The 25,736-nt window shown below is 39.4% G+C and overlaps 1 protein-coding gene across 1 annotated transcript; it reads right to left on the minus strand.

Moving 5' to 3' along the window:
* Positions 1-4,470: 4,470 nt before the first annotated feature.
* calb2a (calbindin 2a) lies at positions 4,471-23,104 on the minus strand. Its single transcript, XM_044194189.1, has 11 exons — positions 22,907-23,104; positions 18,569-18,645; positions 18,395-18,484; positions 17,169-17,249; positions 14,583-14,639; positions 11,860-11,937; positions 10,435-10,490; positions 10,258-10,297; positions 10,021-10,074; positions 7,091-7,162; positions 4,471-5,256 (listed from the first exon to the last, which is right to left on the minus strand). Exons 1-11 carry the CDS (start codon positions 22,998-23,000, stop codon positions 5,140-5,142), a joined length of 816 nt encoding a protein of 271 aa, XP_044050124.1. The 5' UTR covers positions 23,001-23,104; the 3' UTR covers positions 4,471-5,139.
* Between the last annotated feature and the right edge of the window lie 2,632 nt (positions 23,105-25,736).

Genomic DNA, 25,736 nt, shown 5'->3' on the forward strand with positions numbered 1-25,736 from the left:
TCTCTGTCAGCCTGGCTACAGTGCTGAAAAGAAACCTGGGGTTGTTTTTATTTATAAGGGCTACGATTTGCATAGGAGTCCTCTGTTATATTGAGACATAACATTGAATTAAATGCAGATGGAAGTGCTTCCTCAAATTTAGCTACAGCAATATCAGATAGACATCTAGAGTAAGAATCTTTGCCTAATGGCGTGTAGTCCAGCAATAGCAGTTCAAAAGTTATTAAATAAGGGTCTGATAGGGATAAGGGATTCTGCGGAAAGACTATTAAATGTTAAATTTCAATGCCATATACCAGAACAAGGTCAAGGGTGTGGTTAAAACAGTGAGTGGCTTCATGTATACTCTGACAAAAGCCAATTGAATCTAATAATGAGATAAACGCAGTACTAAGGCAATCATTTTCAACGTCCACATGAATATTAAAATCAGGTATCTGTTTTAAGGACTAAACTTGATAAAAACTCTGAGAATTCAGATAAAAATTCAGAATAAGAACCAGGAGCCCGGTACACTATTACAAATAGAATTGGCTGTTGTGTTTTCCAGGTTGGGTGTGAAAGACTAAGAACAAGGCTTTTGAATGAGTTATAATTTAGTTTAGGTTTAGGGTTGATTAATAGGCTTCAGTCGAAGATGGCTGCAACTCCACCTCCTCGGCCGGTGCCTCGAGGAATGTGAGTGTTAATATGACTGGGTGGAGTTGATTCATTTAGGCTAACATATTCTTCATGACCCAGCCAGGTTTCAGTAAGACAAAATAAGTCAAGATGATACTCTGATACTAAATTGTTCACTAGTACAGCTTTAGATGACAGAGATCTGATGTTTAAGAGTGCACATTTAATTCTCCTATTTTGTTGTGCTATTTCTGCGTTTTTGTTTAGGTTTTTATGTATAACTCCTCTTCTGTTACCTTTTGGTTTTATTAATTTAAGTGGTCGGGGTGCAGATACTGTCACTAAGGAGTTTTGGGTGGTTAACTGCTCTGGAAGCGCAGATAAGTGTGTAGGACTGCAACTCGACCTCCTGGTCTCAACTCTAAGTTGTCATGGTTTTGGTCCATTAATTACTAATAATTAATAATTAGTAATACTAATTATAGTATAATGCAACATAGTACTTTGCTTTTTCTCTTAATATTGCGTTTGCTATTATTATTGATCTTTTTGCCAATCATCAGTATAACATGCTGTATATACAGTACATTATAAAACAGCATAGGAAAGAACACAAATAACATTATCAGTAATCAAATATTCAGCATAAAAATATATTTTAGATTTACCTTTTTTGTTAAATAAGTCATTTAGAAAGTTAGTTTTAGTTTGTCATTTTCCCTTTTGAGCAGATTTATAGCTAAAGAACAATGTTCATCGTGCATCTGTTTGAGAACAGTCTGATTTTAAATGTAAAATCTACTCCCAGATGGCGACAGAAGGCCGTGCTTAGTAAGACTGCGTTTAGGGATTGTCGATGCTTCTTGCCTTCTGCAGTGCCTTTAGTTCGGATTATTCCTGCAGTCCCATACAGGTTATCACTCACAACTGATGGTCTTCCTAGAAGACTGGAGCAGGTGAGAATTTATTGAGTGATCTGCAGCAGCAAGAGGGTATCTTAAGAAGTGAGTGCACCTTTACCTGCTGATGCAGAAGGTACAGAACATGTGGAGATGGTTTCTTTATTTCTGGATGACTGACACAATATTGTTGGAAAGAGACTTATCAAGCATGGCACTGAGGTATCTACAGTTGTCCAATCTCTCAACGACTGCATCTTCAGCAAAATGTTTAATTAGATGTGCCTCCTTTCCAAAATCTATCAGCAGCTCCTTTTTTTTAATGTTGTGGAGTTGTAGGAAATTATTCCCACACCAATGCACCCACTCCCTGAAGCATTTTTTCAAAGCACTCTATCCGATGTTTAAAAGTCTGACGACAACAGCTGAGTCATCTCTATACTTCACTACCAAACCGTAATTAAAGATCTCACTTTGTCAGAAAAAGAGCGAGATAGTCATGCATATGCGTTTGAGAGGGAGAAATGTGCTGCTGTTAGCTGTCATCAGGGATGCAGGGACCCGCCTGTAGGTTGGAGACGTTCTCACAGAGTAGCTGCAGGTGTGTGCAAGAGCAGGCTGAGGGAAAGGATGGGCATGTGGCAACTGGACTGATTATAAAGACACTTTGAAATAATTGTGTGCAGGTTTATGGATGCTAAACCTAAATGACAAAACATAATTTCATGTAATAGACAAGCAAATATAGCATGATATAATTCTCATAGCTCTGGATTTTAATAGCATTCAAGAGAGCCATTCCTAAATGTACTGCATATTAATGGCACTTTAAAGTCAGACTATACTTATGAAAGAAGAAATAGCTCATTCTTGTGATAAAGTTTTATTTCATAGTAATAAAACGCCCCCTTTCTCAGCTCAATACACTCAGGACTTTTGCTGTTACAGCCATGGATGTGTAAAGAGAATTGTTACAGCCTTGCTAGCTGGTATGACCATCAGCTTATGGTTGTTAATGTTAGCTAAATTTAGCAAATGATATTGCTGTGTAACTGACATTATTCAGCCAGTGTGCTGACTTTATGACTCTTCTCGACTTGTGCTACTGTTGCATTATGTTTTAGCATTCACAATTATTTTGTAATTGTCAAGTAAGTAATAAAACACACCCTTGCTGAATTACTACAGTCCAGGTTTTTACTGCTACAACCTTAGTTGGTCCAGTAGCAAGTAGCTAATGTTAGCTAATGTTAGCAAACTTTAGATAGATATTGCTGTGTAACTGACATTATTGAGCCAGCTTGGTGGCTTTATGACTCTTCATTACTTGTGCTACTGTTACATTATGTTTTAACTTTTACCATTATTCTGTTATTGTCATATTGTAATAAAACACACTCTCCTGTAATTGTCACTTGTGTCCACTGTGTTCAGCAAAAGTTAGTCTTTCTTTAAACAATATTACATATTATTACAATACATAGGACTTCTTATCAGCTAAATTCTTATTGCAAAATGTGCATATCACTAAAACTAGTGATATGCACATTTTCCTTGCAGCTGCATGCCATATAAAGATTTAAATGCTTCTGATTAATTGATGTGGGTTTGCACCACCTCCACAGTGAGATGGCAGCTTGTTTGCTTGCTGTATTATTCATATGGATTTAAAAGCATGTCAACTCAATTACAGGGTTTTTACGAGAAATATCATGTCCTGTCCTCCTATCTCAGGAGTAACATCTCAGCTCAGGAGAAGGGAAAACCTTGTACTCTGGATTCAACTGGAAAAGATGAAGGCTTCTGGTGCACCACTGGAATTTCAGCCAAATTTTGTTAGCTGTCAGTTTAGATCATTGTAGTTATATTTTATTGCAGGTTTTATGTAACAGCCTCTGCAGTCATGTTTCTATTGACATTTAAAGCTTCTGAGACACCATGGTTTTCCTTTTGGGTGATGTCAGATCAGATTATCTCCCTTTTAGAATTACTTTGGTCATTTATGAGTTTCGAAAAACAGGCCTCAGTTTGTTAAAGTGTTTCCCAATTTGCACTTGAATGTTATTGAAAATAATTTCGATATTTGGACCTATTCAAGCGTAACTATTTCATCTTGTGGACAATTAAACGTTTTAAGCCTGATGCTCTTTAATTAAAATACTTCTCAAGGAACAACTCACCGACAGGAGATAAACTGTACATCCATTACAAACTGATTTTAAAGGGATGTTAACTGGAACTTTAGGTCAGCTTATGTTTTATGCAGCAGTTCAGATTTGCTATCAGCAACTCAAAAGGAGGGGCGAACTGTTTTGTTATGCAGTCTCATTTGATTCACAAGAGGGGAAAACACAGACAATGCCTTGCAGTGCAGGCTCAGCAATATCACTCTACTTGTTTCTTCAGTCTTTTTCATTATGCGCCCGGGAGAACGACATCATGCTGCAAATAAAGCTGTCTAAGTCAGTCCAACAGCGAAACAGCCATTATTTCTATCATCTTATTGATTGAGCAATACATTTGCAGGGAAAGTATTAGAAGTTGTAGTTGCTGGTTTTAAGTTGCTCAACACCCGACATCAGAGTCCAGTTTTAGTTTTTTTCAAAACCTATTTACTATAGCTTTAAATTGTATGCCGTCTTGCTCTTGTTGTGATTGCATCCATCGTTAATCCTTATATGCTTATACTAGTGTACTGAAGGCTAGGGAGCAGTTTAAAGCTGGGAGGCCTTGATAACATAAACAAGTTGGTATGCAGAAGGTCAGCACAACAGAAAGTAATCAGGAAATGTAACTTTGAGAGTACGACACAGCACTGCATGGCTCTGAATTAGAAATATTCAGACTGTAAGGCACAAGGAAGTGCAGGAGGTAATCCTTTAGGTAATCAAGGCATAACCACCACTGACAGTTACTCTTTAACAAAATCAGGTTCATACAATGTCAAAACTGATTTATCTTAAGACATTTTATTAATATTTTCAATTGACAGTATCAGCCAAAAACACATTGAAAATGAAAATCATATGGCAATGGGACAACAGGGCTTCAGGGCAAATAGAGGTGGAAAAATCAATTTCAGTTCTATCACAGACTATAAATGAGATAAATTCAAACACAGCTGTCTTCAGTTTTGTTTGACTATATATTGTTGAAAGAGCGAGGGAATGGAGGAGTCAATGAAGCTGGGGTCAAGGTTCAGGGCTTATCAACAGGTCAAAAGGTCATTTCTGTGGAATAATGGGTTTGGGCTTTTGGTCAGGAGTTGCAAGTCAGGCACAGCATGGACGGCTGGGACGGGAATGAGGTCAGAAATGGACATGGGGGAGAGTTGAGAAGGTGAAAAGTTAGAGGTTTCAGACAGGTCATGGTTAGGGTTGAGAAGTCAGGTTGTAGAGAATAAGGGTTTAAAGAAGAGGAGCTGTTGCGTGCTGACAGTGCACTTATCATTCATTCTGAAGTTGTAACTTTAGGCGATGATGGGGAAATGAAGGGGAGACAGGGTGTCTGGCACATGCACCTGGTATATGTTGCCAGGCAGCTGGAAGTGGGTGTGGTGTCGGGAGAGCAGGGCGGGGTAGGCAGAGAAAATTATGATACACAACGAGAGGAAGAAGAGTCACACAATTGGCTCCCTGCAGAGGACAATTTCCAGCTCGCCACGGTAGAGCTTCCCTCCGTCAGACAGGCTCATGATGCTCTGCTTGTAGCCTGACAGGTTCTTCAAGTCCACCTCCTGAACCAGAGAAAGGGAGGTATGATAAGTAAAGCTGAAGTGGCCAACTAGTGACATTAGTCAAGTAAAAATACTAATGCTTTATTTGGATCAAAACTTAAACTAAGCTAGCTAAATTTAACCAGTATTGTCCTGGATGGTCAGATTTTTTTCTGCCATACCCTCTGTCATGTAGCATGTTTGTTATACTGAAGCCTTGATGGAGGAAGCATGTTGTTAAAAAGCCTGGGGTGGGGTACCCTGGTAGCTCACCTGGTAGCGTGCGCACCACGTATCAAGGCTAAGTCCTTACTGTAGCGTTGAGGTTTGAATCCGGCCTGGGCCCTTTGCTGCATGTCAGCACCTGTCTGTCTCTACTGTGACTATCAAATATAGCAGAAATGCCAAGGAAAACGAAACTTGATCCACAGAGCTGGGTTTTTGTCTAGACAAGCTTACTTTCTAAAGGAAGTTTAAGACTGCTGGCCAGTTGACCCCTTATAGTTACAGTTGCTACACCTGTCACGCTTTCTGTTACCACACTATACATATACATTTGACACTGATAATGGTGGTAGATTCACCACTTGAAATTCCAAGTTATTTTTGAAACAATGGGTCCTACATTTCAGACAGAGGCAAGCAAAAGAATGTATCTCATTTTTAGCTGACAACTATTGATTTTGCTGTCTGGAATGACAACTGTGGCTAGGAGATATTATCAGCTTTAGCAAGCTACCTATGCTAACTGTGTGCTGGCTGAAAACTCCATCTCCAGCTTTTTAATGTTTTCAGTTGTTTTAAAATGAGAATCATGTAAAAGGGTCTCAAATATGCATTTGTTGGCTACATGCATTATATAATGCAAAAGAATGATATGTTCCTGATGAACAGTCAGCATCCTCACCAGTTAATGATATAGATGTAGAAGATGCGTTAAATAAGTAGCATTGTTATTCTATTGAAGTGTAGAGCTACTTCATCAGTATTATAGTACAGTATTATAAATAAAAATGTTTTTAAAAATGAAATGTTATTTCATTCTAACATTTCTAAGTATTTTTTAATGTTAATAATGTTTAAATAATCTTTGCTATCATCACACCAAGGACCACAATGAAAACAAGTGGACTTTATTGTGTCTTGACGTTGTTGTAGTTGTGTGTGATTTAATGATCTCCTCACAATGTCAACTAAACTATACATGAGACCTAGACATTTGAATTCACAGATGCTGTGACTTGGAATTTGTTCAATTAGAAATGTATGTTTCTGATGTCAGGCCCTACTAACAAGGAACCTCTTGTCCTGTATTACCCTTCCGGCCTCAAGTCCTGAAAAGACAGAGGACTTCAGTGATATCACACCAACCTAAGACACAGAAATGCACCTTCAACTCATCCTAAGATTGTGCCCCTGTTTTGACAACCTTTCAGTCAAGGCTTGTACCAATATAAACATCCTGAATGGAGATAATAAGCAAATAATATGCTTGAAACATTTGGGGGTATCACTGAATATTTTGATTTGAGCTTTTGCAGCAGTAAAAACCAGAACAGTCAAAATTACTCATCACACGCAGCTTGGTCACTTGGCAAGTTTACTTCTTCTATCTGCGATACAAGCTATGTAGGTACTCTGCAGAGAGTTACAGTATGTTTAAAATACAGTTTTTAGGTATATCCCTGTTTTGTTTCTGTTTCTGTTCTGATACACTGTAGGCATATACAGAACACACAGGGAGTAAACAGCTGAGAGGAGCTGAAATGATTTGAGAGAAACGACAAGTGCCAGAAGTCACAAGTCAGGCCATAGTATGTACTGGCATACAAATGTCCGTAAACCTCCATTTCACCTTCTTGTTTTTCTGGTAAAGGTCTCGTAGCAGGGCGTCCAACTCCTGCTCATCAATGTAACCATTCCCATCCTGAAAGAAGTTGACAGAAACACACCATAAATGTTATTTTCATTTCCAAACATTCAGAAAGGACTGGAAGGAAAGACAAGATCAATGGAATGATCTGAAGACAGAGAGCAGACTTTAAAACATAATTAAACTGCAGCCATTTAAACTACAGCTCAAAAATGTGTAGCTGCCTTTCACACCAGATAAAAAAAAAACAATTTTCATCAGAAAAACCTGCATTCCTTTCTAAACAGCGTGCACCAGCTATGTTTAGATTTTGAGCTTCCTGATTTTTGTGCCCTGCTCTGCTGCTCAATTTCATTCAGTACTTGGCATGGCAGCCATCATGAATGCACCAGCCAAATGGCCATTCATGAATGATGATTTTAAAAAGTCTTCCCACTCACAACTCTGTAAAGGGGGTTAGCTGTAAAGTCAATATGGAGCCACTTTTCTAATTAATGAGTTATGTCTCACAGTAGTGTTTAGAGTTTGGGGCCAAAAAATAAGTCCAAATTGTTGGAGATTTTCCCTTGGCAAGTGGCACAAAACCATGTTCTATGCATCTAGGCTCAGTCTCAAGATGACTTCAGAGCTGAGTGGCTTGCCAGTCTTATTTTTTACTTTGGGAGATGCCCTTTGATGTTTACAAAGCTAGATTGAAGTGTCCTAGATCTTGGGAATAAAGTGTGAATTCTATTTTTTTTCACTTTAAGGATGAAAGACCCGCGACTCCGCAGAGTTATGGGAAAGCGGAGCAACATCAGGTATCAGTCAGTCGGTCTAAATTGCGTGCCATCTTGCATTTCAGACATTTTCAGGGCCTCGCGCAGTTTGGGGTTGTGGCACTGTGAGCCACATTAGTGTTCAGCTGACCGGCCAAACTTTGCCCTGTCCACGATCTCGCAGCACCAGTCACAGTAGCTGCCTGTGTTTCAGCTGCAGGGGCTGAGCTCATCACAAAATGATGAAACTAATTACACACATAAATGGTAGTGCTCCATTCGCAGACAGTCTACATGAATGGACCGCAGTGGCTCATCTGTAATTGAACATTCAACCCTGTCATCTGCAAGTCAGCTAGAGAGAGTGCTAGCCTTCAGTCCACACACACACACACACACAATTCTGACTAAAAAATTCTTAGCACGTCAGTTTACGGAAATTTTCTGGAGCTTTCAGCCATATTGCAGGCCTTCATCAGCAGATTAAAATTACTTTTTTACTGGAAAATTTCAAGAAAGGGGAAAAATGTTGATTTTGTTTTTTTTTTAGGTTTTGTAGCCATGTAACTATAGTGTACTATAATTATTTTATTAGAGTTAAAGTCAAATATGGAATGTTCAGGTGCCAATTAATAGTTTTTGACCTGAATTCTACCTGTCCCTCACGTACCTAAAACAAATCTCCCCCCATCCACCGGAATCTCAAGATACTCCAAACTGTATCCTTCCAAAAGACCAAACACTGATGTTGGGTCTCAATTCAATAGCAAATATTCTACAATATTCACTATGTAATAATGTTGACAGTGCAAAATGGCACCATGCTAAATGCACTGTACAATTTTGTTAAAATGGAAGATGATACGTCAATTACACTGAGACAACTCCTACCAATTTTAAAATTTAAAACTTTACAAATACAGAGTAGGGATGTTTTTCCACTCAAAAATCAAGCAATTGTAGCATCCATATTGGATTATAGTATAGTATATTTACTGTGAACATACTACATACCTCTGTGAAGCGAAAAATGGCGTATTATACATATTTGCCACACACAATGAATGTTTAAGACAGCAAATGTGTCATTAAGTGGCTGAATCTCTGCTACAAAAACAGCATTAGAGAGTAGAAAAAAACTGAATTTCAATTATAATGTTGTATATCACTAACTATAGCATAATATAGAAGCATTTAGCACAAACTAGGCTACTGTGAGGGTGCTGTGCCACATCAAGCTGAGTTGTTTATTTCCTCAAAAATTGAGTCAGCCTTCTTACAGTTACCTAAATTATGGCTGCTCCCTCAGGCTGACAAAAAGTCACAAGATGTCATAAATAAGAAAAATGATTTAGCAGATGTACAACGTGCAGCTCTCTCCCCTGTAACTCTGCTCTGCTCCAGTCTGTCTTGTATCATATCACTCCCTGCAGTCCCTCACCACCAATCTACTGCTAATGTGGAAAATGTGACCATTAACTGAACCACTGCTCAACCACCCTGGGCTGTTTACAAAGGGACAGGTGTGCTGAGCCTAACTCATTTCCCTAGGTAGTTGGTACAAAACAAGGAATTTGTATATTCATGATTTTAACAAAAGGGAAACTCCAAAACAAACAGCGCTGAGTCACCCAGATGACTTACGAGTCTATTCTATTTTTTCTAGCTCTGTTGCAGTTTGTTCTTATTTTACAATGTAAATCCCCAAGTCCTCTCACTGCGTTAGCATATTAGCTTTCAGATACAGTACACTATTATGTACACACAACACTAGGTACTCCCTCAGAGTCCCACCCCTTTTCAAGCTAGCTTCTATTCCACTAGCCTCAGCTAATTCTAACCAAGATAAAACAATTATTTCATTAGCATTCAACAACAACGGCTCCCATGATGTTTATATAGTTCCCCCGTGGCTAAGACTCATGGGGGATGTAGATGATGCAAACAAAATAACTAACTAGCTAACCATTTCGAATTAAATATAAATGATAGAGTGTTCAAATGTTACTGCCCAGCATTGTAGTAGATACCAATTTAACTCAGAATACGTGGACAGAATATCCCAGGAGCACCCCAGTTTTTCAGTATGCCAAAATGCACAGACAATGAAAAGCTAGTGGAAGAGAAGCTAACCCAGAATAAAATGTCCCCTACCTTGTCATAGTATGTGAAGATGGCATTGAACTGCTCAGTGGTTAACTTGACACCCTGTAAAAACAAGGTTTGATTTTGATTACCAGGCTATAAATTGCCAAACAGAAGAAGTTACAGTAAGACAAACTCAATCCAAAAGTATGTCTATTATATTTAAAAACAGTGACATTAATTATGTATAATGTAGCCATTTTGTTTTGCATGGACATTTCTTTCTGCACCATGTTTGTTCCCTACCTCGAATTTGAGTAAGAAATTCTCCTGAACAGGGAGAAGCCTATGGGAGAGAAGGACTTAATTAGCGGACACAATAGTTGTTAAATTATTGAAATCCGATGACAGTGAGTGAACATCAGCAGGCAATGTGTATCAACATTTATATAGCGAACAGAAGCAAGTAAAATTACACATTACCTTGCCATCTCTGACAGGCCCAACTTTCCATCTCCATTCAGATCAAACATCCTGAGCTACAAAGTTAAAGCAGAACAGAGATAGGAAGGGACAGAGGAGAGTGACTGAAAGGAAAGTTTTTTATAGGTATATGCTGTCAAGATGAAGGCGAATGTGGTCCCATGATATTCACTGACTGAGAAATAGAATGGATGACCATAAAGTTTCTACCTTTATTATAAATCTACAACTTTTTTTCCTCATAGTGCTAGATGTTTAACAGAGGACCAGTAAAGGGACTGTCCATAAAACTGTTTCACAGTTGATGGTGAATGTTTTACAGAAAAACAACCTAAAAGTTCTCTTTTTTAGGGCAAAGTTACATCAGGAGGAAAGAATACAAAAGAGTTTGTCTGATTTTCTTAAATATTACATTTCCTTCAAAGACAAGCTAAAGATGGCCTTCTAATATTTGTACACGATGTTATTGCAAATATATTTGGTATGAAACCACTGATTTAAAATGTGGCCAATTTGCAGGTTCTAATTTTCACTAGAGGATTCCTATTAGCATAGGCTATTCCTAGCATAGTGTAAGTACTAGCATGATTCGCTACAGCAAATACTCCAAAAAACAGTAGCACCTGAATGATTCTGGTGCCTATGTTATTATTTAATGGGGATTATTTGGCAAATCTCTATCAACTTGCTGTATTCCCTCAATTACTGCTTTGGTCAGTGTGTTCAATTTGTAATAAAGGTATAGAGAAACAATAATGACCAAGTTTATCTATGAGCGTCTTGAGGAAACTGCTTCAGCAAATCAGGTCAGCTCTGGGGCTTCCAGGGAGAAGCAAATGTTGGCACATCTGGACTGTAAACACACAACCTGCAGGACATGATGGGTCACGACCACTCAGCCGCACAGCCGCCACCAACACGATAGGTCTCTGAGGTCCTCCAGGCCAGATGGACACTAGACATATACCTTCCAGAAAGACTGCATATGGCTCACAGTGATTCTGTAGGAGTCAATGGTGTTTCCAAGATTTTACTTTTATTTTACGTTTTTTTTTAATTACTTTGAGAGACTCAAAATCTCATTTGGGTTTTCTCACAATTTCTTTCCCTCAGTTTATGTTACTGAAAGCATTTTCTGAGCTGAGAGAGGTGTAGGAGAACAGTGTCTTCTTGCAGCAGGGGACACAGCAACTTTTGGAATGGGACATAAAATCTGGGTAAAACGAACTTGAAACTAATCAGCTCGCTTTTAAAAATCTGTGTATTTTTGGTGAAAATCAATAAAAATGAAAATGATGAGTCTTATGTTCCTGATACGGAGCACAAAGTTTAGCCCAACAAAATAGTGATAACTGTTCAATTACACTGCACACCTGGGATTCTTCATTGTGTGTGTGTTTGTGTGTGTGAGAGAGTGACCCTTACTATGGTCTGTGTGTACTCCTGGAGCTTCTGGTCATCGTAGTGTCTGTTAGCCTTCTCCAGCAGGTCTGACAGAAAGCCCTGAGGACAGAGACACACCACTGAAAAAAAATCACAGCTATTCAAGACCTTTGTTTAATGTTTGGGGATCAAATATGTCGCCATACGGAGCCATCAGAGGTCACAGATTTTACACACTTATTCACACGTTGGTAACCTGTAGTATGAGTTTAAAAAAAATTCTGAATCATTTTCTGAAATCCTCTGTATTCTAATGTTCAGAAATATCTAATACAAAACAGCAATCTCCTCTCTCGCAAACTTAAAACACTGTATTTGGCCATAATCAGTGGGAGAAGAAGTAAAATATTCAAATACTTTACTTAACTAAAAGTACCACGTTTTTACTGACACAAAGTAAAAATGATGTAAGTAAATAAGTAGTAGCAGTAACATGTACTCAAGTATCCAAAGTCAAAGTAATGACAGTGGAGTGATATTGGAGCAGTTGAGTTTCTTCCGTTTTGTTGCTTTCCATGTTTCTTTGATTAATTGAAGATTAGAAGAAAAGGAACAAATGAAGAAGGAAAATACAAAGGAAATGTTAAAATAATGAGGGAAGATAAAAAGAAGCAAATAAAGGAAATTTAAAACAAATGTTAATATCAGTGGTATTCTATGAATTTATCTTATGTTTTGTATTTAGATCCTAATCTAAAGTAAAGAGTATCTACAGCCATTACAGTACAGTACCATTACGACAGCCAGTACAGTAAATGTAGTGCAGTAAAAAGTACTTTTCCCTCTGAAATATAGTGCAGTAAAAGTGTATATTAAAATTAAGGTACCACTATGTCAAATCTATTCTTACATCACTTGTACAGTACTTGAGTCAATATCCTCATATATTTTCCACGTCTGCTCCCAATCATGAGGTGAGACACATGTCTGCTGCCTGCGATCATCATCTGCATTTTTCCAAAGCTTTCAAAAAGCCACACCTGAGTAACTCATCTGCACCTGATCAGCTGGGAGAAATGTGATCCCAAAGCAACCCAAGCAGCCTAATCTGTGGGCTACATGACGCAGACTCATTGACCCCATTAATGTTCTACTCCCCAGTGTGGAGCACTTTCCTTTATATAATTGGACACAACATTTCCAAGAGGTGTTGAAGTGAATAACATTTGTGCAATTTATAAAGCTTTTTGCATCTGAATCCTCACCTGAAAAAAACACTCATGGTCTCTGGGGAATTTCCTGTGCAGCAGCCACTTAACTCTCCTCTGTCAAAGCTGCTGCCTGACTTTACTCGCCCATATGCTCACGTGAATTAAAAAAAAGGTGAATCACACTGAAACTCCTCAGCGTCGAACATTTTGAAATGTTGAGTATCTGTGGAAGTTCTTAGCTAACATGTCACTTGATGTCTCTAACAGTGTGAAGACTACAGCTTAGGCCATGTTCAGTATATCAGTTTCTTATCATAGCAATTTCTTTGAAGTCAGATATATAAAAAATATTTTTTTATACAGATGTTTCAAAGGCCTTAAAAGAATAGTTCTGAACATTTCTGGAAATATGCTTATTTGCTGTCTTGCTAAGAGTTAGCTGAGAAGATTTATACCACTCTAACGCCTGTATGCTAAATATAAAGCTAGATAAAAAGGCAGCAGATAATTAGCTTAACTTAGCACAAAGAATGGAAACTGGGGAAACAGCTAGCCTGACTCTGACCAAAGGTAACATAATCCGCCTACCTGAGTTTCTACAGCTCACTTATTAATACAATGTATGTAATTTATTTAATCAGTAGAAAAACAGAAATGAAAAGTTGTGGTTTTACAGGAAGTTACATGCTGGGTACTATTCTGTGGCAACAAGTGACCAGGCACGGAGGATTTTGCCGTGAGACTGGCAGGCATCCAGGCGTTTCCCGCTGCTTCCAGTCTTTATGCTAAGCTAAGCTAATTATCTACTGGCTCTAGCATTGTATTTAGTATACATGCACAAGAGTGGTATCAATCCTCTCATCTAACTCTCGGCAAGAAAGTGAATAAGCGTATTTGCCAAAATGTTGAACTATTCCTTTCAGCACACAGAATCAGTATGATAATAGGGTAGTTACTGATCATAACACAAAAAATGTAGAGGGTTTCTTTCCTTTCTTTTATTGCCACAAAACAACATAACATCTAGGAGGTGACTTAACATAAATAGAAAAATGCTTACAAGTTAAGACACTTGTTAAAATGAATTAAAGGTAAGGGAAGATAAGAGAAAAACACGACTATTACAGTGGTATAAATAAATGTAAATAGCTAAATAAAATGTTAATTATTACAGGAAACGACAGGGAATATGGTTTAAGTAGCTAAGTAGCTACTTAAGTGGCTACTAGCTACTACTATCTGATAATTACAATTAAGGGTAGGTGCTCTGTTAGGGAGCATGTGTGTGTGTTGATGTGCATTTGAATGTGTGTGGGGGGAAAAGAAAGAAGAAAAGACATAACAAAAAAAGAATAAGTATGACCAAGTAAGCAGATAATCATGTATAAATAAATAACATGTATATGTAATATGTAATGTAAATTAGGCATTGCTGGTGATACTAGCCTTTGGGATGCAAATGTAGATACAGTATCAGAAACATTACATAAAAGCCATATCCGTTAATAAGTTGCCATATGCTTTAACACTGAAAATCATATATTTACAACATACCTTCAGTTCATTTGCTTCAATGTAGCCACTGCGATCTGTATCATATCGCCGCCATGCCTAAAAGAAATCAACAAAACAAAATAAATATTGGATTGAAAGCAGTTTTTCGGCCCCAATGCACAAAGACACTCTTCTCCAGAGTGATTTACATTTCTCCCCCCTACATAAATCCTCTCTGATCGAACCCCAGCTTGATCTTTAACTGTGCTAAGAGTTTGATTTTTCTCTGGTGCAGAGCAGAAATCGTTCTAGAGGGGATGACCACCAAAGCCTGGACCATTACACTGTAATCACACAGTTTTCAATACAATCCCATTCACCTGCATACAGAGCAGAAGGCAATGAGAGACAGAGAGAGAAGTGAGGGAAGGAGAGAAAGTCATTTTAATGAATGTTTTAATCTAGCAGATGTCCCTGTCCAAAGAAGGGCTCCTTATCAAAGATGGATGGCCTTCCCTCTCCCCTCCCCACCCGCTCCTCCTCTCCTCCTCTGGGCTCTGCAGAGAGGAGCTACAGTGGTATTATCCATTATATATGACTCTGAAAATAGAAGGTTCTGCTTCCTCATTCTAACCCTTTAAAAACCTCTCTACCCAATTCCTCCTCCCTGCACCCTTCAACAAAGACTGATTAATCCTCCTTTCTTGTTTTATGTTCTCAAACTCTGGCTCTCAACTTCCAATTGACATTTCATTTACTTCCTCTCTGTTCCCGCTTTCTCTTGTTTGCCCTTTGTATCCTTCTCTCTCCTCTCCTTCTCTTTCATACATCCTCCTTCTCTCATTTCATTATTCCTTTTCAATATGACACAGGAGACAAGGACAGCCTCTTCCCCACATGAAATTGGTTTCTAATTGGCTCCATTCTTTCATTGCAGCAGATCTAACATGAAATCTGCCATTTTCTTATCTTCTGAAGGTATTTTGTGGAATAAATGATTTCCTTTTTCTAGTACCTTTCAGCACACATCTTCTTCTGCTGAAGGCTTTCTGTTACTCCTACAATAATTCATTATTCATAATTCTCAGCAGCACTAAACTTGTTTATAACGTACTAGGACATTTTCATATATAAATGGTTTCTTAAACACACAACTTGGCTGTAACAGAACAGAGCAGACATTCCTATTTTTTTCTCTGAGATTCTGCTAGCTTGTTAGCTAAATTGATGTAGGTGCTCTGCTAACCGCCACTGTCTTGTTGTTAACACATTTGACTTTGACGTAGTTGTTAAAATTGCTATAAACAAATGTTAAAATATGTCTGTACAGACCACTTGACAATATTTTAGTGGGCTAGTTTTCCAGTGGGGTAAATGTCCATTGTTTTCTACTGCTAGTTTGGTCTTCGGCTTCATGTATGCTAGTTGTTGTTGTTTTCTGTTCCTGACTAGCCTCAGTAAAGCTTGTTCAAAAATACAGCTAAGTGCCAGAGATTTTATTTTTGTAAAGTTACATAGGTGTTTTTCAGTATCTAGTATCTCATATAAGTGACAATGCCTTGTAGAAATGCCACTGGGGGGGCAAAGTTTTCCAATTCTACTAATGGTGATTTTAGGCTGAAACATGCTTCTCTAGGCAGATGTGCCCTGGGGTCATTCGGAAACAATCGCATATTTCCTACTGATTTCAGGCATGAAGTTTACATGTCTTTTTTATCCTCTGTGTAGTTGAATCAATTAAACACTTGCTTGATGTTTAGGTCTGCATTGTGCCTTGAGACTTTTGCGCGTGTCAGCTCCTCTGCAACCCTCTGCAACCTACAGTTACCCATAGCAACCTATAACTTCTCTGCATAGACCAGCAGAGACATTAACATGCATCCTTGGAGAAACCATTTACAGCCTAAGTAATTAACACTGTCCAGTTACTGAGCATAAAACACCAAAGCAAACGGTTCACATAAAATTAGCTCAGTCTTAGCTTGTAGAGATACAACAAAGATCACTGTGATACAGTGATACTGTATCACAGTAACCAAAATGTTGAATTAAAACAGTACCATTTTGAAACAATTTACGCCTCCTTTTAACTTTACTGATGGGATTTACCCCGCAGCTGTCTTTTTCAAGTACAGTATCCGTCTTCTGCTTGCTCACTTGTCACATATTAGCCTTTATTTGTGCTCAGCAAATTCTACAGTCGATGTTCATGACGGACCAAGTGTGGTCGCTCGATTTGTAATCCAACTGCTAAATCTCAACAGCAGAAACAGGCAACCATGTGCAATAGAGGCAGAGTCTGCGGTTTTCTCTCCAAACTACTCCAGTTTATTTCACTAATTAGCACACTTTCAACCATACACAGGGAACTAATCCGTGAAATTAGCTGGTAGGTAGATATGAGAACATGCATGCTGTCTCCCCTCCATGGATGACTGACTCTGGTCTATAATGTATGGTTGGTTAGGTAAGTATGTCCCGACTAATGGCATTTCTTAGTGAACAAGAAGCTTTTGCACAAAAAGTATTGCAAAGAACTGATGAAATGACACAGTTTATCACGAGGAGACAGCAGCTTTGCATTAAAAAAATATACCGGTCCATCCACACACACACACACACACACACACAGAAACACACTCTTACCGCCATGAACTCAGCACTGGAGCTGACAAACTGTCTGAAGCAGAGCAAGAAGTTCTCTTCAGTTGGGAGAATCTGGGCCAGCTGGAGAGCGCAATGACAGGAAAATTGGAGTGGTGAAAACACAAGGTGGTGGGGTTGATATGCTGGGAGTGAATAGATGGAGACTGGGGAGCTTTTTGTCTGCAATGCCTCAAATGGGCAACTCAGACATAAATAATAGAGAGCCATAACTTCAGAAGCCGGGCTATGCCGAAGTTTGAATAATTTTTTAAAATCATGTCTTTGGATGTTCAGACAAAGCCTTTGTACCTGATTTTCACACCAACAATTGAACCTGAAACTCATTTGCAGATTTTCCATGCCGGCAGTGGATTACAGATATTGCAAAAGCTCTCCTTGCATCTCTTTCAAATCACACTCTGAAAATGGTAAAATGGAGGGAAAGCAATATCCAAAACTGACACTCCATAGAGACTATCATAAAGACTGTATTTATGCATCGATTGGAGTATTGACCAGGTATCTGCAGCCTCTCACTTGTTATGTATTCCCCTGGCTCTGTGAATTATCTTTTTCTTTTTACAACTTTTTTCTCACCCTCCATAGAAAACAGACAAATCAAACCTTTTCTACAGTTATTTTTGGGTCTGAGCCACATTTCAGTGAATGCACATCAAAAAACCTCTGTCATGGCACTGGCCCAAGTAGAACAGCTCTGCTGAATAACTTTATTGTACTGAAAAGTTGGCCATACTTATTTCCTTCTCTTCCAAATTTTAAAGACATAGTTTAGGAAATACACTTATTCACTCTTCCGCTGAGAGTTGGAGGAGATCGATACCACTCTCATGGCTGTGCGTATGAAGCTACAGCCAACAGCTGGTTAGCTTAGCGAAAAGACTGGGAAGTTTCAAATTTGACAGACAGACAGACAGTCATCTTACTCTCAGCAAGAAAGTGAATAAGCGCATTTCTTTAAAATGCTAAAGTATTACATTTTGGAAGATGCTTGGAAGATAGATGTTTCACCTGTTTACAGTCTTTATGCTAACATTAGCTAGCCGGCTGCTGGCTTTGGCTACGTATATGAGAGTGGTATCAATCTTCTCATCTAACTCTTGGCAAGAAAGCATATAAGCGCATTTCCAAAAATGTCAAACTACTCTACTGTTAATGAAAATCACAGATTTCCAAGCATAACACAAGAAGCATCTCCAAGGCCTTACCTCTGACATCTCAATTCGTCCATCTTTGTTCTTGTCGAACTTCTGCATGAACTCCTTCATCTTTTCTCTGAATGTGGGGTTTGAAGGGTCCTAGAAAACATTTGTACTCACTACAAGTGAAACCTGAGTGGTCAGTATGTGTATTTGTATTTAATCTCTAGTCCCTGAACTCACCACCCCTGCTCCTCTCCGGGCTATCTCCAACTCCCTGAAGAAGTTCTCCAGCTCCTTCCCCTCGATGTAGCCATTACCTGGGAGACAGACAGACCATAACAGCATGTCATCGCAACATACCACAAAGGGCTTTTTTCAGTATTGCTGACATGCAAAAACCCCAGTGCAGATGTGGTCATAGTGTCACAGTGTCAAACAGATCCCAGCATGGCTCGGTTTTGTATTGATTCAAACATGAGCCTTTTACCAGTAACTTGCTTCCTTCCCCTCTGGCTCAATAGATTAGGCTATTGACTGACACGATGCAAACTGATCACTCCTCAAAGACAGTGTTCACAGGGCTGTACGCAAGGAGAAGCTATATGTGGAAAATTGCTTTTCGAGGATTTTGAAGGTGATGATCCACCGGCATCTTCTTTAATTCCACAGAGATCAATACTGCTTTCAGCAGGGAGTTTGGCAAATAGGACGAATCAATATGGATAACAGTGTACTGTGACAGTTTCTACCTGAAGTTGTCTTTTTAAGATTATCTAGACTTGTGAAAGTGATATTTTGTCATGAGGAACTAAAGCTTCGTACCATCCTTCAGAAAATGTCTTAACCTTGTTTTACTGCATGCTATCAATTGTTCTGACAGACTAAGTGTCACGTTTGTCAAATGGTACTTATCCTGACATTCTTTTTCTTCATATCTTATTTTATCCTTACTCCTGGTATTCTGTTGCCCTGACAGTACCTATTCAGAGGACATATGAGTATGCTCGTTTCACCCAGGTAGTCTGTGAACCTGTGCCAATATTCTATCAGCAAGCATGCTGAATGGCCGGACAGATGGCTCCAAACGATGTGACTAGCTGCTTCAATAAAACCCTGGAAGGCAGAGCTGCCTCATTAAACACTAACAAAGATTATTATGCCATCCACTTCCTCTCCTCTCCCTCTAACTTGCCATCTCTCTCTGTCATCTTCTATCTAACTACTCCCTCTCCCTATCCAACCAACATCTTAGCGCCTTTGTTCTAGCCATGGAAATTTTTGCGTGTGTGTGTGTGTGTGTGTGTGTGGGCATGCATGCGATCCTTAGTGATGTTATCAAAACTCATGAATACAAGCTCTGCTGTTTCAGTAAGTGGGACAGTAAAATGCCTCTCTGCTATCGAGCCTCCCTCCTGTGGGTCTTATTGACATTTAGCACTCTGGAGAGAAATGGCCTGCTTGATAATTAAATAGAGTAAGATGTGATTAACTACAAGGCGAATGGCATAAAATGACAATAAAAATAGATTTATGAAAAGATTATGCCGGAGTGCTGTCATACGTTCAATAAATGCGGCAATAGATCTATACGCCCCATTATATTTGTGCATAAGGGAGCATCTGTTTGTACTGTGCTTATTCAGATGTAAGATAAGTTCCTTCTGTTCCAAGCAGCCTTTAAGCCACAACAATATGCATATTAAATACATACATATATACATATACTATATGTTTTTTTCTATAAAATGCTATATGTGCTGTAGCCTAATTACAGTGTGTCCATCTTGCAGTAAACTGTCCCAAATCCAGTATCAAGTGAACCCATATACACATAACGATGCTATATTAGTGTGCAGATGTAAAAAAGCACAGCCAGCGGATGCATTTTATGGCTGACATCAACTCACTTCCAGATCATTCCATTTAAATGTCAAATAACTAGTTTTATATGTCATAATGAGAGCGCTCCTACCAGCTTACTTTCATATACGTTGGTCTTTCAGCACAAGCACTTAAAGCTTGCACCAACCAGCAAGATAAAAGGTTCACAAAAACACTTTTGTCCCAAATACACACTCTTTGGGATACCACGTCATTACAGTCCCAGGAGACACTGGTAAAGACTCTTTACTCTTCTGGTTCTGATTCTAAAATTCAACCTCAACACGGGAAAACTCTCAAAGTGGGCAGCTATGCCAACTAAGTGCATATTTAAAGTCTATATAAAGTGCATTTGCCTTTCAAAGGAGAGTGCAGCCCTGTCTATTCAAATATTTTGTGTTGAGATCACAGCTGGCTCAATTCAGGAGGTGGATTTTGCTTCATATTTCGAATTTCCACATCCAGGTTAATAAAAATAATTGACAGCAAAGGCTCTATAATTAGCAAAAGAAACTGCAGTTGTTTCCTTTTCCAGCTTGGAAGTGTTTGAATTGAAAAGGCCTGACAGAGACAGCAGAGAAAGATGAGAGGGACACAGAGCGGAGGAGATGCGAGAGACGCAATCCAGATGAGACTTGATCCTGGGCCAACAGGGGAATATGTGGTTTCATCATCTCTGGGTGCATCGCCTCCTGTGTATTTTTATCTGCAACTCAGAGATGTTTACTCAATCTGAGCAAACAAATTAGCTCTCCTTTCTTTCTGCCGAGCCAGAAGACACTCCCAGTAATGAGAGCAGAAATCAAACACTGAAGCCAAATCTGTTGATGCACACTGGTTGTATTTGATTTGCAAAGCTCAATATGTAAAATGCCTCCGCAGTAGGACTTAAACACCTGGGTGGTAGGACTGACATCCATACGCTTCAACCAGGCCAAAAGAGAAAAAAACGATAACAGATATGACAACTTTGTCTGCACACTGGCTCATATGGAGCTCAGCTGCTGAGCCCCTCCACCCCACCCCACCCAAAACTCCTCATTGCACCTTGATTTCCCTGTGGAATACATTTCTGCATTTCTGCAGGCGTCAAAACAGATCGCATTAACAATGAATGCCCAGGAGTACTTGTGTAAAACCACATACTCGCCTTGTTTGCAGGTGTATTATTATGGACAAGAAAGTTGATTGAACAAGCAAAACTCTCAACGTTTTAAAGGAAACAAAAAATGGTCTCCCTTTCAGATTGACTACTGTGGCTCATCAGTCATCAGTTCACAGACCTGTCCTCAATACACAGAGGAGTGTGCAGACCTTCAAGTGAAATGAAAGTATAAACATTTCCATTATTAAACTTAGGAGGCTTTCATGACAGCAGCGGCATGCCCGATGAATTTGTTGAACTAAAACGTGTCACACTGCAACACAGACGCACGCACACAGAGATATTTGCACATTGAGAAAGAAAGACTGAATTGACAAATCTGCACGGAGACAAACAGAGGATGGATGCAAGAAGAAAAGACACCCATCGAGATTGAGACTGGAGAAGAAACAGTGTGTGTGTGTGTGTGTGTGTGTGTGTGTGTGTGTGTGTGTGTGTAGAGGTTTAGGAGGGGATTATAAATGAATACATGGGACAACTTTATGATGACAGACATCAAATCAATATCACATAAATCCATTTATTGATACTGGGCTACTTCCACTGCATAAAGAGCACCACCACCTGACAGACTGCACTTACTTTTTGATTGGAAATCAATATCAATACATGGAACATCACTCAGAGCCAGTTACTTATCCAAACTCTCAGTGATTATAGGTAACCCACGGAAAACACTAATTAAGTGACGAATTGATTGCAAATTAACACTTTAATTGCGTGCCTTCATAATTGGAAAATTACAGCGTCAGGGTGTACTTCAGGTACCATGAGAGGACTTCTCCGGGACTCATAAAACCTGACAGATGAATAAAGGTTGCATCCAGCTACAATCTGATTGCGGCACTTTACCCACCATTTAGGGCTCACTGAACATTTGAAATTCATGCCTATCTCAGTATATTGTCTCTTTTAAGAGAATAACTTGCTTTCATGAGAAACAATGGATCTGCCTGTGCATTTAAATAAAATTTAAAAAAGTCCAAATAGAACCACACCACATGGTGTCGGGAGTGGTCCGCATCAAATATTCATTTGAAAAATGTGAAACTTTTGCAGTAATTCTATATATGCCAAATATTTGGTCTGAGGTCAGCTCCTCAACATTATTAAATCTGAAAATGTCCCTTTTTGTCTTCTTCATTCATCTATCATGCAGGGAAATTAAGAAGACAACGAATATTATCACTAATTAAAGACGAAATAGTCCCCATAATATTCCTAAAATATCGCGGAATTGAGTTTACCGAACCCTATACTGCATTATGACTATTTTTCTCTTCCTAAATCTCCTAAATTGTCGCTTTAATATCCCAAAACGACAAACTGTTGCTGTGATATTGTAGTCTGTTATTCTAAGCCTGATAACGGATTTACTCTATTGTAGGAGGATGCATTTCAGTCTTTTTCGCTGTATGATTATTATTAAACTTCCTTCAGTCGGCTGCAGTTTACAGCAATGATATAGGCTACAATTCTTTCATGAATTGTGAGTTTGGAATAACTTTTATGAAGGAAAAAAAGTGTCTTACCGTCAGCGTCGAAATGTTTCCAAATGTCGAGGAACTGGGACGCGGTGACCTCGGCCAGGTGCAGGTGGGGAGGCTGCTGTGCTTTGTTTGCCATGATGCTCTCGACGGATGCTGCTTGCTGGTCAGACGCCAGAAAAATCCGCTACTAACTTTTCTGTGTCTCTTGTTCAAACACACCCCACACTGTGGCCCCGGCACGCCGCCCGCCGCTTTTTAACCCCGGCGCAGGAGCGGCAGCAGCGCTGCACCGCCGCTGGGGGCGCACCGCCACCGTCAACATCCATCTGAGTCAGCGTCCCTGTCTCTCGGTGTGGAGGTGTGTGAGTGTGTGTGTGTGTGTGTGTGTGTGTGTGTGTGTGCTTCCAAGCTTGATGTAATTGTGTGATAGGACGTCTTGGGCACTGCAGTGGACAGACTGATGTGTGTGTGTGTGTGTGTGTGAGAGAGAGAGAGAGAGGGAAGGATGAGAGAGATGCAGATAGAAGGCAGATTGTTTTGTTGTTGCATCATCATGCTTTACAGTAGATCCCGTGTGTGTGTGTGTGTGTGTGTGTGTGTGTGTGTGTGTGTGTGTGTTTTGGTCCAGTGCAAGTGCATGCATGTGAATCCCCATATTTCTGTATGCACGTGAAGTGCATGCCTGTGTGTGTGTGTGTGTGTGTGTGTGTGTGTGTGTGTGTGTGTGTGTGTGTGTGTGAGCACACTGAGTGTGTTCCTTCTTACATCTGTGTGTGTATCCAAGCATGCAGCTCCCCGAGCCTGTCTGCCAGTGTGTGAGGCTTCACAGACTTAATTAGAACTTACACACTAATCACATTTCCCACACTGCCTCCAGCCAGCAGTGATTAGCCCACATAATAAATATAAATTCTGAAAAAAAAAGGGGGGGGGACTTTTTCATTAATGGCCAGTCTACTATGCAGAGGGGCAGGCAAAGCCACAGATCCTATTAGGAGAATGAGGATGAAAAAAATGTACTCATATATTTCTTCAACTCATTTACTGCAAGAGGTGATAATATTCAGGATGAAGTAATAAGACTGTAATGAGCAGGAGGGCAAGTATCCCTAGAAGCATTTTCCTGCTGTAGGATGGAATCTGGAGACAGCTTTTCACACATGAATATTAATAATATTTTTCAGTGGACTCACATGCTTTTAAAATCCTGTGAATAGAACTGGGTGTTTTTTACAAGCCCCATACGGTGATTCCAGTTTACCCTTTGACAGACGTTTTGAGTTATCATAGCAGGAAGAACACAGGTGTAACTAACAACATTAAAGATGGCTCCATTCCATTTCAGTGCCCCAGTAAGTCATGTTATTAATTAATGTTATTCATTACACCTGCGCCTTTTCTGTCATAACATGTCAAAATGTCCGCTGTGAAAAGGGCCTATTGAAGTGAAACAATGCCGTTCTTTTGTAGGCCAACTCGGATGTTAGCATCGCAGGGTTCCATCGGCAAAAGTCTAATGGGATTCTTCCTCTGGATTGACGCAGAAAACAAACTCTGTGGCCAACAAAGGCTTTATAACACTTGCAGGTAATGTTCAACAAGATAATCTTCACAAATTATCACCATGTTAGGAGTATAAACAATAACTGTCTTACAACAGATTTGTACAAGTTTTTTTGAGTTTTTCTTTTTTTCCACCTTGAGTTCTGTGACTCAGAATCTTTTCATATTACACACAACATGGCTGGCTTAGTCTATCGAAATCATCAGTAACCTATTACGGCATCAGTTTTCTGTTTCTGTGCACGAAACCCCTAACAAATTCATCCATATCCAGCCCAGTTGTTATGGCCTTCTCATGAGCCAGAATCACCAAATTTCGCTTTCTCTCATGTAACATAGTGCAGCAAAAGGGGGAATGAACACGGGACAAAGTCGAGAAAGAGCTCTGAAATGATAGTGAAGTAACTGCCCCACGCTAAATATACATTTATTATATGGCCAGATCAACCAATCAGATATAAGTAAACTTCGATTAAACTTGCATTATTTTTTGGCCACTACAGGGCAGCAGAACACACTGAAAACACAACATTGACACGAGGAGGCTATTAGCCTAGCTTAGCATAAAGACTAAAAGTAGGGGGAAACAGCTAGCTTTGCTCTGTCCAAAAGCTCACTAATTAATATGTTGTATCTTGTTTTTTTAATCCAAACTCAAACAGAAATGTACATGTATTAATTTGTGGTTTTAGGGGGAATTACATGGTGTAACTATTTCTTGACAAACAACAATTTATCCATCCATCAAGTGAATAAGCGTATTTTCCTAAATGTCGAACCATTTCTTTTAGAGCTAATTGAGTTGGACGCTGTTGAAACCAGATGTTCTGCAAATAATAAGTGAGTTTAACTAACAGAGGTCTTCAGTAATGATTTGGCCTCATATCACCTCTGTGACACCTGTGCAGTTCATGCTGGGTGTTAACATTTTGTGTTTTCAGTGCTATAAATCAAGGTTACCCCAGTTGGAGCTGAGAGAGTGTGGGCAAATAATTAAGATGATTCACATAAACCAAGTTGGCACCATCATGCCTATAAATGCACTGTTGAACTTGCCCTGTCACGTCTCCTCAGAGGTTGAGCAGTAATTTTCCAGATCCTTCCTGCATGTTGGTACAGTGCTGACACGCAGCTGGCAGCTGACTCCTTTTGGAGGCAGCGTGTGAAAGTCAGCAGAGACATTCTCTCACTAACGCTATTTCTTACGCTTGTAAAAGTCACATTCACTAACAGGAGCGCTGCTGTCTCATAGACTGTGTGAGCTCAGGTACATGACAGTGCATAAGAACAGCTTGTGTGTGTGACAGAG

The sequence above is a fragment of the Siniperca chuatsi genome, linkage group LG4 (assembly GCF_020085105.1).
Source record: "Siniperca chuatsi isolate FFG_IHB_CAS linkage group LG4, ASM2008510v1, whole genome shotgun sequence".
Lineage (NCBI taxonomy): Eukaryota > Metazoa > Chordata > Actinopteri > Centrarchiformes > Sinipercidae > Siniperca > Siniperca chuatsi.

Excerpts from the sequence above, each read along its gene's own strand:
- calb2a (XM_044194189.1), bottom strand. The coding sequence starts at position 23,000 with ATGGCAAACAAAGCACAGCAGCCTCCCCACCTGCACCTGGCCGAGGTC. Across the intron at positions 14,640-17,168 it reads CCAGTGCTGAGTTCATGGCG|GCATGGCGGCGATATGATAC; the intron begins GTAAGAGTGTGT and ends GATTTCTTTTAG. Across the intron at positions 11,938-14,582 it reads TTGAAGCAAATGAACTGAAG|GGCTTTCTGTCAGACCTGCT; the intron begins GTATGTTGTAAA and ends CTCTGTCCTCAG.